The sequence below is a fragment of the Protopterus annectens genome, chromosome 7.part0, assembly GCF_019279795.1.
Source record: "Protopterus annectens isolate FY-2018-M chromosome 7.part0, PAN1.0, whole genome shotgun sequence".
NCBI lineage: Eukaryota > Metazoa > Chordata > Ceratodontiformes > Protopteridae > Protopterus > Protopterus annectens.
The window spans coordinates 1,224,354,823-1,224,370,481 of record NC_056739.1 but is presented as its reverse complement, the minus strand read 5'-3'; the positions used below and the strand labels follow the sequence as shown (position 1 = coordinate 1,224,370,481).

Below are 15,659 nucleotides of genomic sequence, written 5' to 3'. Positions count from 1 at the left end.
TATTATTTGTCACCTGTGCTCTTTCTTCTAACAGCTTTTCAAATAACAGATATTTCTAAGACGTACTGATCTGTATTAACTATGGATGACAATATCAGGGAGATAGTGTATGATGCATCTGGTTTCACATGTAAAAATAAAAAGAACCTTAAGAGGCTCTTATGTTATCCTAAATTTGACATGTCTACACACATACCTATAGGGACTCTGGTATGATACCCTGTGGCAAGTGTAATTATTGCGATTTACTTGACCTGTCTGGGAACTTTGTACATCCTGATACTGGAGAAGAATTCAAGTTTAATGTTCGGGCTGGTTGTGATACCTGTCATCTGGTCTACTTGGCTTATTGTATGGACTGCTACTCATTGTATGTTGGAAAAACTGATAGGCACTTTAAGGATAGGCTAAGATAACATGTCTATAATATCAGAAATAGTACCTGCACTAATGCCTTGGCCAAGCATGTTGTCCTTCATGGTTCTTCACACTCTTTTAAATTTATAGTGATACAGCTTAGTCCCAGTGAGCGAAGGGGTGATGTGGTGAATAGGACTGAAACAGCCAAAAGTAAATGGATTATTAGATTAAGGGCCGACTGTGGCAAGGGGCTTAATGATATAGTTCCCCTGAAACCGATTTTAGCTGCTAGGAGTTTGAAGTAAATTATCTACGTATAGAATAATGTTTTTATTTGTCTATAATGTTATGTTTTTATTTTTGCTGGTTACTTGTTTTTGAATGAGTGCTTATGGATAGCTTATACTGACGATTTCTTTAAAAGCTATTTATCTAATTATGATGTAAGCTGATGTTTTAATGACTGTGAAATTTTTATTGGACTATGCTATTTAATTGTGTCTATATAAATGTTGGTTTTACTGAGTTTTTATAGTCTGAAGAAGCAGTGTTATGGTACTGTGAAACAGCTTACTACAATAAAGTGTCTATTGATCAGTTTATTTGGCTTTGTTTTGGTCTCACCTTTGATATATTTTAGTATTGGGACTTATATTTTAGTTCTTCTCCAAAAACCCATCGAGGCTTGGAGACAAACACAGAGCCTGTTGTAAAATGAAGCAGCAAAATCAGTTCTTTTGTGTCTCAGCAAAGGACTTGACTTTATTCCAGAATTTTTGTTGACCCCCCCCCAAAATTCCTTTAAACCAATACTGAATCACACAGCTTTAATCCTACTAAAATTCACAATGACTCCTAACTCCTCCTTATCATCATTAATGCATCTGAATTATGAATGACAACAATTGACATTGAAGGCACTTATTCTCACATTCCAGTCCACCCTTTCCATTCTTTATAACTATAGCTCATAGTGGTAGCTTTACTGTGGATTGTGTTATACAAATTTGGTCTAAGAAAGGGAGAATGGCTAAAGTTTAGACATGTGAAGATAAGTTGAGTTGAGGATACATGAAAGTAAAAGGCAGGCAGAGGACAGGACTATCCCATTAGAAGACTGGACGAAGAGCTGGAAAGGAAGACTGGATTGGAGATACTGAGACCTACGAAAAGAGAAAACTGGTTGAAATGGAATGACTTGCAGAAGAGGTATGTACTGAGGATTGTAGATGATTAAAGTAAATCTTGTCTTGTAGGTATATGTACAGAGAGGCATTCAGTAAACATACAAGTTAAAGTGATAACATTATGGGAAATGTGCATGAAAATATTGCAGAGATAATACAAAACCCAGTAAAGCTTAAAAAGGAAGGATTAATGGAGACAGACAAGAGATGTGAAGTGGAGGGTGAAGATAGTATGCATGTGTAGTAGCAAATGTGGAATTTAAAAAAATATCTGGCACAGATATGTGAATGAATGGAGTATTGTGATGGAATGGTCAGCTGAGAAAATCATGGGAGCTGTGTATATTTGGAATTGGTGGTAGCCCTGGTCTGCTCAACCCTGACAAACTGTTAGGGCTTCATTATTTGACCTGGTGGAGTAAAGTGGAACTAGCAAAAGCTTGGAAGTAGACTGGACAGATGGGTAAGGTTTACATTCTGAAGAGAAACATCGGAAGTGTTAGAAAATTACTGGAGGCAATCAGATTTAGATGGTCATGCAAGAGGATTAACAGAATGATGGGAAAGTTTCTTAACTATTATAACATGAGTAGTGAAACCACAGGAAGTAGTGTGTTAAGCAAAGAGAGGGTTGATGTGTGTGTGTGTGTGTGTGTGTGTGTGTGTGTGTGTGTGTGTGTGTGTGTGTGTGTGATGGAGCTGTAAAGGAAACCTTTACACTGACGTAGGGAATTTTATTTCTGTACAGTAATTTTCTTTATAGTAATGTAAGATGTGAAAGCATGGTTCCACAGTGTAAACTTTCACAGCTCTCCAACTTAGCACTAGTGACATTTATTTTGCTCTGTGCTTTGAAATGATGAGATTTCCCTTCTGTGGACAATTATCTACTATCTGTGATAACAATGATTGTTTTTAAAGAGACAGACTACCAGAATTCTTCCAGAGCTCAGGGGCCGCATACAACTGGGAAAATTTCCCAGCTAACACCTACACTTTTCTTCCCGGGCCTCCACTGAAAAAGGACCTGTGTGCAGCCAGACTTTCCCGGTAAACAAATGTCAAATAAATAAAATAAATACAGAAAACATTCGTTTCTTAGCCACAGTAAAAGTACTCTTCACTGCAAATTATTTTATAAGAGCACAGAAAAACTGGGATTTTTTCGACATGTTCAGTAAATTAAACTGCTCACAACAAGAGAGTACTGCAAGACGAAGCTAAATGGCCTTTTGCAAAATTGTGATTCCACATACTACATTGCATGTGAAAAGCAACCAGTGAGGCCTGAGATTCATGTGTGATCAGTATCTGCATCAACTGTACTGCATTCTTTTGCACAACAGTGCGATTTTATGTTGACTTCTTGGAGGGCAAACCCACCAACCTTTTAAAAGGAAGGCCTCTGCTCTCTGAATTAACATCCCCAGTGTATTACCTTAAAGTCTTCAAATTATGCTTGGGAAAATCACTACCTCATTATGTCAGATCAGGACATGTAAGAACTTCCAGTGTTGTCAGAAAACAGCAGTTTCAAAGTGATGTGGGCAGTTTGGCTAGCTATGCAGTCCTTCCCCAGTACCCTTCAACACAGCAGGTGTTAATTCAGGCAGATAGTACAGTACCCATGAGGCTTCTGAACAAATAGAAATGCCTATACTTTTCACAGCATTGAAACTTTGCTCCCAAATTTTGGGAATAGGTATTGCAAAGCACTCTATTCATTCAAGCAGTGCATTTCCCAAATCACCTCACTGCATCAGAAGACAGAATGCACAGCTCCCAAAATTCTTTACAAGCATTACATAAAGATAGTGTGGGCAACAAATTCCTTTTCCTGTACATGGAATCAAACACTGTTATCTGCCTTTCTATTGATTCCCTTGTCTGAAGTGTTACTTAAAACCAAACAGGACAAAACTCACTGTATGCTGTTGGCCCCTGGGTGAGGGAGAAGGCTTTGGTTGTCACTTTTTTCACTTGATCTAGAAAACCCCATGGAAGATGCTGCAACCCTACCATTGTATTCCACCTGAAACTGCCTTTCCCCAACTGACAAAATGGATGACTAGACTAGTTACAGATATGGCTAATTTATCAGAAGTCCTCAGATGGTAAGGAGACCAGAAGGTCTTCTGCTAGAAAATCCTACTTAACAAATGGCAGAAATTCACATTGTGGGCTGAGAATCATGATATTGATTTTCCCTCTGAATTTACTGTCTACATTCTGGATTGTTTGCTTATAGTCATCTGGTCTGTCTGTCTATTAAAATACATTTAACAGGACTGCCTTCCTGCTTGCATTGACCTAGTCCTGTGGGTTATCTGCTACAAGTTAATATTTTCTTGAAGTACATTCTGCATTTAAAGTCTTAAAGACATAAAATTACTCCATCATAAACTTCATGCTTGGGAAGGTAATTGTGTCACTCTAATACCCCTGCATGAGGCAGTTATTACAATATTATCATATAAAACCTTCTATTTGGTAGGTGTACTGGTTGCACAAAAGCTGTCAAGACTGCACACATTAATGCCCACTCAGCTTTTGTTGGCTTTTAATCCCTTTGAAGACAAATTCTTCCTTTATGCCAAGGATAGTCTCTGATAAAAGCAGAATAAACTAGTTATCTTCTAGTTTAATTCCCAAGAAAAGAATTCAGTGGAGAAAAATACACATTTTTAATTTTTCTTCCTCCCATTACATACCTTCTAGCTGACCATCTGTTTCATTCTCCTGCAGTGACTCCCATCTTTAGTGTTCCTGGTAGTATCCACCTGGGCTAGGACTACATCAGTCTTATTTGTGTTGGGAAGGGGATAGAGAAGCACAGAGTGGACCTTTCATTAACATCATATACACTGTCATGTACATGGGGGCTTTTTAGAAAGCCCAAACTGGGCAGAGCTGCTGATGTCATGCATATTATCGCACATAATGTAAGTCAGATCCTGCTTCACCCTTTAATGACAAATTATTAATGGCAGGCTGTCTTGCAATCACAGTGCCCTTCCATCAATTAAGTAATATGGGCAAACTGACAAAATGCTACTCTTTCTCAACTCATCATCCATGGTTGTTGATCCCAGACCAAGCTCTTAGTTGATACTGGGTTATTTGGGTCACATTTGCGACTCCGCCCCTCTATGCTTCTTTCAGAAAGACAAATCACCCACTTGTGCCCTTGGCTAAAAGTAAGTATGGAACTCTACTGGTAAACAGATTCTGTCCAAATGTTTAGTCCATTTTATTGCTTTTTACTTTGATAAATATATCAGGTTACCTCAGAGAATGGAGATGACACAGTCCACTAAATCAGCAGCTATTTAAAACATATCTTTTTAAAATCTTTGTGTGAAGGTGCTTTTATACATGGAGTTATCACATTGGTCAAACATTACAAGCTGAATGAAATTTTAAGAGGTCATAGGCATCCACTACCTATGTTTCTTGGAGGGTACTGTTAGCTATGCTATTTATTTTGTCAATATCAAATGCTGTATTTCATCTCATAGTAAGAGTGTGCAATTGAGTGAGACATTCACTTTAACAGTACATTTTTGAGAGAAAAGTATAACAGTTAATTTACCCTCCCCGTTTTCCTTATATAATTCTGGTTGCTGTTGTAAACAGGTATTTGGTATATTACAGCTTGCTCATTTTTACAAAGCTTCAGTCAGTTCACCAAACTTGATAGTTACTGCTTAAGGGCTTTTTTAGCTGTCTGCTCTGTTTACAAGCAAGAGATAAATTATTTATTAATAGAACTGAAGGACAATAAGCCCATGTCATCTTTCAATCATTCTGTTGCAAGACTTATGACAGTGGAGCCATGTGTAAAACCAACAAAAGCTGAAGACAGATCTGCTGATGTGGCTGGGAAGTCTCATACTGACACTGGCTGAAGCTAATTTATGAATACCTATTTTTCTAATATTAAAAGACAAGAGTTGATTATGTAATCCCAAAATGTAAATGTTTTATAAATCTTCTATATTCCTTGCTGCCTTGGCTGACACATTCTTACAAAACAGACACAAAGAGCTGTAGTTTATTTTTCTAAATTTTATTTCTTAATAATACCAGTGGTTTCATTCTTAAACTTCATCAGATCAGTTTTTAAATCAAGCAGTTTTCTTATTTTTCTGTAGACAGAAATTGGGATGGGGGAGCTGGGGGTAATGTCAGAGACTTGAAAGGAGGCATTTAGTCTTGGGTATGAAGCTGCATGGGTTCTTGGATTGGTGGGAACCGGACTACCCAGAGTATGCAATCATCCATCTCTGAAATACCTCCCATACTTTTGAGTGGTAACTGCAGAGATTGGTTTGGCAAGGGTAGTCAGAGGACTTTTGGATCTAAGTTTTTTTGTTTATCATGTCTATTTGCAGTTCTATACTGCTTTCAGAAACTTAAGGGGAGGTACTCACCTTAGCCGAGATGATGCACAAGTTTGTGTCAGATTGGTTTTCCTTTGACCTAAGAGGCATCATTTGCCTGGAATGAGTCACAGTACAGGAGACTGATGGGTTCCTTTTCCACCCCATGGAGCAGCTCTGATTCTGTATATCTGTTGTGTCGACCAGGTCCATGGTCAAACTAGAGAGATGCTCCTGACAACTTTGGTTAGGAGACAATTTCTGCTCATTTGTATCTGCTTATACTATCCAGTGGAACCTAAACATGGACTAGTTTACAAAACTCCTGAACCTGAAAATTGCATATTGCACTATGCCATCACAATTAACTCCCCCTTAGGGATTTCAAAGAAAGAAAATTCCAGTATCTGTGTGCTTACATTTATGCAGCATGTCATTTCCTTTCAATTTGCAGGTGGACCCCTTCAGAGCTCAAAAGTGAGGAACTTCACATACACCACTGACCATAGACCTTTGACCTCCACTTGATGCAAAGTCTATGCTAAAATGCTGCAGCAATAGTCAGCAGGGGAGTACTCAAAAGGTTTAACCTTCAACAAGAACAACTTTTATTGTGTAGTGCTAATCTTTCAAATGCTGCCACTGTGACCTGATATAACTAAAGCCACAATCATAAAAAGAATGCTGAATAGAGACTCTGTTATTAACAATCATATACTCGTGTTTCCATTTTTTAAATATTTTACAATTGCTAAATTCAAATCTAAGGAAGGTCTCCAGTGGAGCAAGAGTGCCAGTACTCTCAAAACCCAACCTTACATACATGGCAACATTCTTATCTGAAGAAAACTGGAGTATCCACAAAAATTCCTTACCATTAAGATTTGTGTTATTTTGTTGATAACCACTTTGGTCCCTCTAGGAGCTATTGTACAGAATGGATTGACACTCCTTTGATCCCTGATTCAGAATGCCCATTTTGTACAGTACTACAAGCCTTAGGAGAAGGACTTGTCAAACAAAAGGCTCCATCACACTAAGAACCTTTATGATTTTCAAAAGGGAATCACTGATGGACTGCTTGTAGTACTGTTGCTATAAATTGTATTGTATGCAGTGTATTCACCTTTTGCATACAGCATAAGCTGATTTCAGCTGTAATCAACTGTATAATGTAAAGAACTTCTCATACTGGGTATTTAGCTATATTTACCTTCTTGTTATATTATTCTTACCTTTTTGTTCACACTATATTGCAATGACAATCTGTGTATTCTCTGCTTTAATGTTTTTGCTGTGCTTTTGTGGACTGTGTCTGAAATTGGTCATTTGTGATCAGCACTGTACTTTGGTCAACAAGTTAAATAAATAAATAAATTGAAGGCTATTGTAAAATGATTGTTTACTTTAATTTGAAGTCTATTTAAAACAAAGGCTTACTGTCTCACTAGCATACAGAAAGCCATGTAGTGGTGGTCTTTCTTCACACTGTTACAGACTAGCATCATCTCATAATAGTGAGTCATGCATAACCCATTCTGTTCTTATTTTTAAAGTATTCCCTGATAAAATCAATTTTATTTTAACTGAATGAAATTAGTTATGAAATACTCAAGGTGGCTTACTATCTGTTTTATTCTAAGCTCATTTATTGACATGAATGAGCCCTGTAAAAGTTGACTCTGACAACATACTTGCAGTCTCACATAGCAATGTAAAATCAGGTTACCCCCCCCCCCCCCACACACACACACACATTATAATAGTACCGTCTTTGTAAATGTAATGTGAATGTCACTTTTATTTTTTATGTAAACAAGATCAATTGCACTGCTTAAGATAAGTGATTTCAGTATGTTTTGTGCATTCACACTTTGTGTAATGTTCATTTTAAGGGGTTGTTTCTGGGTCAGTTTCTTCACCCAGCTGGGGTAGGACTAGGGGAGCACAGTAGCATATTTCAAAAAATGAATTAAATAACTTTATCTTTTGGTTCTTTCCACATTTCTCTATGTATTTGAATCTGGACTAACCATGGCACTATATGCAAATAAAGATGGCACCATCCTATCCTGAATCTGTCTTACTCCCTTTTTTGACTGGTTACTTTCCAGTCTCAGAACACTCAAGCCATATCCATTTAACTTTCATATGAGTGGTTACTGTAAAGCCCTCCTGCTTTGCCAGCCTGATTTCTGTCTATAAAAACAAATTAATTTCTTGACTGAAGTATTGATTTGATGAAGTCTAAGGATGAATACTCTTGTCATATTATAAAATAAAATACTGTAGCATAATAAACTATGAATACCCACATCTATTTTGTTAGAAAAGATAAACCAAGGAAACAAGGAATATAGTAGATTTATTAAAACGTGTATCCCAGAATAATCTAATCAACTCTGTCTTTTAGTAGTTAATCCTGCCCTTAGCTGAAAGGTAGGTGATAGAAGACTTCATCCAGTGGATCTGTATTTTTCTAGTATTAACTGCTGTAATAATTCCTTCTTGAGCAACTTTTGTTAAGATGAGTATCTCACTCATATGTACTTTACTTTATTAATCCCTTTAAAGCAAATCTGTTCTTTTTGGTGACTAAAAATGGTGCACGGATCACTGTTTCTTTTTCACCTTACTGCAGTAAAGGGTACAATACTGAAGAAATCTCCTACTACTGATATTTTGGATTCTCCTTTGACCAGCATCTCTCCTTTTCCGAGAGAATCAGACTAATTACAAATAAACTTAATAGGAAAACTATGGTCTTTATAGAATAATGCATTGTCTTTCTCCTGACTCCAGAGTAATGTGTGATATTTTCACCTTTTGCCTGTACATTTCTGCGGAGGTCCTCTTCTTTCACACTTCAAGTCAGCAAGAATCTGACAAGCATAGTACACAGAGAAATTGTTAAATTTGCTGTTCAGTCTTATAGCAGGGCTAACCACTGTACTATGTTCTCTTGCATCCAGGGGCAAGAACGAGACAGAGTCTTGAACATTTGCTGATTATCACAAATTAAAGACTGTTAGCTAACACTGTTGGTCACAACCCAAAATATAGTATGTCCCTATTTGGTCTCTTAAATCTAATGATCCACACCTCCTAAATGCACCATAAACTCATAACTCCTGCGCACACTGCAGTCATTGTGGCAGCATCTCGACACTGGAATATTCTTTGTTTGTATCTTAGAAGCTCTGTGTTTCACTATTTCCCAAAACAAGACTTTGCAATCTTCCATATCTCCTCCAGTAAATGTTGTTACATGAGCAGGAAATATACCTTGGACTTCCTCTCCCTGCTTGCCTTCAAACATGACCAACCCTCTAGATGTTCTGTACTCTGATTTCTTTCATCCTTCTCCTGACTAATTTCTTTCCTGGATCTGGCCTTCTTCAACAGGCTTTTCCCTACATTTTTGTAACCTCACTGTAATTGTATCATCTGCAGCTATATCTCTTCATTTGCTGTTTCTCCCCTGTCTCCCTCTAATATCTTTTGTTCTTGTTTATCTCCATCTCCCTGCATTATTTTCATTATCTCTGAGTTCACATGTTTACCTGCTTGCCTCTCCTTTGAACTTTTTACACCTCCTTCAACTCTGTCAGTTCTTCTTTTCTTTATTTTCCTTGTGTAGTGCTACTCACTTCTCCATCTTTTCTTTAGTTCGTAAAATTGATTGTTTCAACCTACACTTGTTAAAATATAGTAGCTGTGCATGTTCACATTATTCCCATACTTTTCCTGTTTTATTTCATAGCTTGCTTATTAGTTTTTAATGTATTTGCATGGTGCTTCCTTTCAGAACTTAACCTGTAAAAAGCAGTTGTGACAACACTATGAAAATAGGAGCACTGCACACTGTATCATTTTCCATACTGCAAATGAAAACACAAAAAATAAATAAATAAAATAACATAACCAGTAAAAGAAAGCAGTAGAGAATATAAAAAAAAAAAAAAAAATTTTTTGTTGAGGAAGTCCCTGCACTCCATAACAGCCCCTGGTATAAGTATACTAATTCCATGGTAGCACAGCCATGGAGAAAGGGCAAGCACAACAGGATTGAAAAACATTTCCAACTTCCCAGATGCAGCTTTCTGCTGCTAAAAAAAGCCAAGTACTCACATTCCAAATATAGTTTATAAAGTAAAGATCCAAGGGAAACCTCCCACTTCCCCACACCTAATTCTTAAAATCCCACAGCAAAATAAATAAAATAAAAGATCTTCAGAAGCATTGAAAATAATAGTAATAGTTGCTATTAAGACACTTATGTGTCTGTTATTTAACATTAGTGAACTCAACAACACAGTGGAATAAAGGAATTTGCTCCCATATAAAGGAGTATCTGGCTCATAGGGACCTCCCACTTGCCAAATAAAATCAATCATGTTGTAAATAAAAGAAAAAAAATGTATGGCTCTGGGGAGCCAGATGGTGGATGAATGGATTGCCAGTTGCTGAGTACATATTGTGGTACAGAAGTCATGGCTTCAGCCATATTGTTCATGTTATTGGTTGGTGCAAGAAGCAATATAGTGGACCCACTTGTTTACATTTTTACAAAAGTTCACTTTTTCTGCACTGTAAAATGGTAGTCTGTACAGACTGGTGATGTGTATAATCTGCCTATTAATTATATAAGCTGAACTGATACTGTTACAGAAATACCTGCTTTCAATGCAACCAACATATTCTGCAATAGCTTTACTTTTAAAATGTGCTTTATATGTTATGTTGTGAACTGACAGTGTTTTAATGCCATCATTCCTACAGGCCAAGGTAACAGTGGCTGAACAGACTGAGAGAGATATTGATTCTACACGACTGCAGTATGTGCCTGTAGCTGTTCGCACACAGATCCTCTTTTTCTGTGTCTCTGACTTGTCAAACGTTGATCCAATGTACCAATACTCCTTGGAATGGTTTATGAACATATTCATGGCAGGCATTGCAAACTCGGAGAGAGCAGGTCAGAAATATTGTGTTCCTTTTACATATTTTGATTTGTTTTCCAACAAATTTCAATTGACATGTCAGTAAGTAATTTTCAAGGAACCCTTTCAGTCTATGCCTATACCCTAGTTGAGTGCAGCTTTGAGTCATCCACCGACTTCCCTTGTTAAGTATTTTGGATAATCTGAGGTTTGAGCCTTTCACCTGTTTTAAATGATTGATCACTGCTGCAGTAGCCTTAGCTATATGATTATGTTTTGGAAAGGATATAACAGCCAGCCATATTCCAAAGCTTAATGGCATCTTCCACACGCTCAGACTGTTAACAGCTTGAGCAGAGCTGTATAAAATCAATGGTCTGGGCACCAAGAGCTTCAGACCTTTCCTGATGCCAAAGAGCACTCCACTTGTGGGTTTTACATTTTATTTCATGACATAAACATTGCTTTTTTCTGTGAAATATTTTATTATATATTAGGAATGTTATGTTTATTGGACTGTCACACAACTTATCAGTCAGTTAAAAGTCTGAGGTTCTTTTTACTTACCGTGAAAATGCATAAAAAGTTTATTTTTGTTTTTTTGTGGTGCAAACTTTTATTAAACTGTGTTTAAGGCCTGAGGCAAGTGTATGTTGTGCTTTACATGGTGTTTTATGTTGAAAACACTACTTTGTTGATACATTTTTTTACTGACTGTTGCTGTCATTGTTACCAAGACTTCAGGCTTCATTATTGGCTGTACCATGGAACAGATTACTGGCTCCTCAGTTCTTCCTTCCTCTGACCACAAAAAGAAGAAAAATTCTAGACATCTTTTGTCCATTCAGCAGGCTATGAATTTGCATAATATGGGTGACTATGCTATGGCTATTTCTGATTTCTCAGATAATTCATCTTCTTCCTTGGTTTTCTCAGGTGCATTCCCTTCAGCTATCATAGACTGACAGACAAGCCCTCTGCAGTTGTTGGAATGTTCATAGTGGGCATTGGAAGAACTACTGTTGTCAGTTTCAGAGGAAGAAGTGGGGATTGTCTCTTTTTTTTTCGCTGGACCGGGATGCCTGTTCCCTGGGGTGATGTTCCTGGTGGAAGTTGGCCTGCTTTTATGGAAATTCTTATTAAAAAGAAGTGAAAGTTAAACATTTTCTTCCTTTTCTTCCTGCCTAAGTTACTTTAGACAGGAGTAATGTATTGGCTTAGTTCAGGCTCTTGACCCCTCTTATTCTGGTTTTACTGGTAAAAAAAAAGGAATTATTTGTTTTCTGAAGATTCCCAGTATAATGAACAAGGAAATTATTTTGAGCGAACAACTTCTTTTATTTTCTCCTCAGGTGACTGATTCTGATTCTAATGAGAGTGTTTCATGTGATGGCCCTTTGGAAGAATTTTCTTTTACTTTTTCTGAAACCATATCTAGGATGAACCAAATGTTTCAGTGTGAACATAGCAACATTCCAGTTTCTTTGAAAAATGTTATGATTTATTATAACTGGAATTTCCTCAACCCACTTCTGTTCCTCCTTTACTTTCAATGTTGGAGGATGTTTTTATTGCATCTTGTAACATACCTAGCAGATAACCTGCAGCCCCTAAGAAAGCACATAAATTGTATAAAATTCCTCAGGCTTGCATTTTTTTTTATTTTCTAATCCAAGATCTGTCCCTGCAGTTATTTTCATGACAAATCCTGCTTTTGTTAAACATTTTGTAAATGTTAATCCCTCCTTCTTTGATAAGGATGTGAAGGCCTTTGATACATTTGGGAAAATTATATACTTCTGCAACACTTATTTTTAGAATTCTTAATTGTCAGGCTCACATAGTTTTTGTTTGTATCATTTGAGAATATGAGGAACATTATAGCCATGTTTCTCTCTTCTGTATCTCAAGTAACCAAATTCTCTTTGAAGTATGCTTATGGCCCAGCTGATGCCTCTTTGTGAAAAGGTTTGCATCCGTTAGACCCTCAAAACTTTCCTGAGGATGTTAACACTGAAATGTTGAATTCCTCTTAGGATGGGAAGGTTGTTTTTGGACCATCTGCTGAGATCCTGAATAAGTATGATGAGAGAGGGAATCTTATTCAAGAGATAACTCAAGTTTTCCAAGATAGTATTTCTCTGCTTCTACAATATCTATGTGAGTTATTTTCCACTGCATTTTCTTACTCCTGTATCAAAGTTAATTTCTCAACCATTTGAGCATGTCTGCCCATGGATCTTCCTCTTTGAATGCATTTCTATGTTAAAATACTTTGAAAGAGATTCTGCATACCTATCCATCTAGAAAACAGTTGGCTTCTCCTTGGGATCTTAATTTTGTTTTGGAAAAATTATGTCTTGCTTCATTTGAACCAGCACATCAGACTGATTTGAGATTTGTAGCATGGAATACAGTTTTGCTGATTACTTTGACTTCTGCAAAAAGAGTGACTGAGATGGAATCATGGAAGCTTTCATGATGGGTCAGCCTCATATAATTGTGTACAAAGATTGGGTTTCCTTAGTAATTAAGTCTTCATTTATGCCTAAAGTGGTATCCAAGTTTACTTTGAGCCAAGCTATCCATATCCCTGTCTTCGTTCCAGAACCTAAAATGAGGGAGACATAATTCTTCATAACCTGGATGTCCACAAACAATGCAGATATTATCGTGACAGAACCAAACCCTTAAGAAATTCTGATCAGTTATTTATTTCTTATGAAAGTAAGAAAAAAGATAACCTGTGTTGATGAAAACTATTTCCAAGTGGTTGTCATTTATCTCCATTTTTTTATAACCACAGTAGCAATTCATTTCCAAGCAGGGTAAAAGCATGTTTTACTTGGACCCTGTATTGTCTAGTGACTTTTTGGAAAGTGGTGGACTCTAGAAGTATTCTAGAGGCAGCAACATGGTCCTCAGCACATACCTTTGCAAAGTACAACAAATTTAATTCCTTTTCCAGGTCTAGAGCAGGCTACACTAGGAGCTTTCCTCAGGGACTCTTGTCCCTCAGCCTTCGTCCTCCCAATTCATATAACCTATGGTAGTCTACCCATATAGCTATGACTACTGCAGCAGTGATCAAATGATTAACATAGTACAGTTGTGTAAGTCAAGTTACCATAACACCACTGCTGCAATAGCTGTTCCCTCCCTCCTTCCATTCCCCTTATTTGTGTATATTTTTTATTGCCTGGTTGCACACATTGATTTTTATTTACCTGGCATTATCCTGTTTCATTTGGCATGAAAGCCCTTAAGGGCTTGGCACACATCACATACATTAATTTTTTACAGCTCTCTTTGAGCTGTCAATAATCTGAGTGCATGGACGGTGTCCTTAAGCTTTAAAAGCTGTCCTGCTGTGATATCTTGAGATTGATATAGCCCATATAGCTAAGGCTGCTGTAGCAATGATCATTTGAACATCTACTGTTATGGCAAGTTTCTTTTCAAAAACTATACTTTTTGTTTCATTAGTGTTATATTTATTCTGTAAATGTTTAGCTTTTATTTTTTTCTATTTTACTAAAGTTAAGAAGACATTATCTAAGCATGATAATTTAATATTGAAACCATCTTTTAGCAATATAATAAATTCTCATCATCCATCCTGTTTTTTTCCAAGCAATTTATGATTCATCTGCATGAGGTTAAAACCCATCTCACACTGTTTCTTCTGTTATCATTTGGCATGTACCTTGTATAACGCAATAGTACGTCAAGTTATCTTCAGATCTTTCTTCAGAAGAGGTCACTATAGCAATAAATCCTACCATTTGACTTACTTACTAGTGAAGCTGCTTTAATTCTGGCTAGGTCTCCATACCTGAATACATCCTTCTATCCAAGTCATTGCTGATCTCATGCCAATGTAAGCAGTGGCTTCTGGTAATGTTAATTCTTGTATAATTAGCTTTGGCATACCTATTCCTATACTTTACTGCTGCCTGTTCTGCCAAGTGTTTTTTTGTTTGTAGATATAAGATCACCTTTTTTTATCTGCTATTACTTGAATTATGTAAAGTGGCAATGCTGGTTTGGCACCTATGTCTCTAATAGACACAGGCAGCCTGTAAATTCTTCATCTCCCAGGCCCCTACTTGTAAATGTAAGTCACTGCTTACACTTATCAAATGTACCAGAACTTGTCAGAGATTTGGGATGCATGTCAGGGCTTGTGTCATTAACCTAGTAAACACCTATGAACCAGTGTTTTTCCACTTTCCCCATTGTAGTGTGACACAGAGTTGGTATTTTTAATTTAGGTGGTTGCAGGAGGGCTTCCCTCTGAAAAAAATAGTTATTTTGTGCTTTTCTATGGTTTTTGAGTTATACATTTTAGTGCTCAGAATTGGGAAAAGCCTAATTTGCCCTCTTGTAACTCAGCTGAGTGGAGGGAAACCCTTTGGCATATGCCCAGGTCAGATGTTCTTCATAAAGCCATTATTGTAGTACTCATCACCAATAGGACTTTTCTGCCAGGATAACCATTCGTCTTGGCAGTCCTCCTTCCTTGCATGATGTACGTCCTCCCTTAGCATGAGCTGATATGCTGGCATAAGAGGGACATATGGTTGTGCCAAAAACTCAGAACTTTTTTACCACTAGTCCACATATGCAGACTTCTGTCAGTGTCACATTTAGTCATGGTAGCTTGAACACAATATTTCAAGAAGATAAGTGCCTCACTGGGGACCCTTCCTCTTTTGTAACTTTTTGTGTGAAAGCCTCTTATGTCTGTCATGAAAAAAAGGAAAGTGTGATTGAGGGTGTCAGAT

The 15,659-nt window shown here is 37.1% G+C and overlaps 1 protein-coding gene across 1 annotated transcript in view; it reads left to right on the top strand.

Moving 5' to 3' along the window:
* Window positions 1-15,659, top strand: part of DNAH1 (dynein axonemal heavy chain 1) — a 5,225,710-nt gene that overhangs the window by 4,383,813 nt on the left and 826,238 nt on the right. The window contains exon 65 of the mRNA XM_044076389.1: window positions 10,712-10,907. Within this exon, the coding sequence (XP_043932324.1) occupies window positions 10,712-10,907 (196 nt within the window). The remainder of the gene's footprint in view (window positions 1-10,711; window positions 10,908-15,659) is intronic.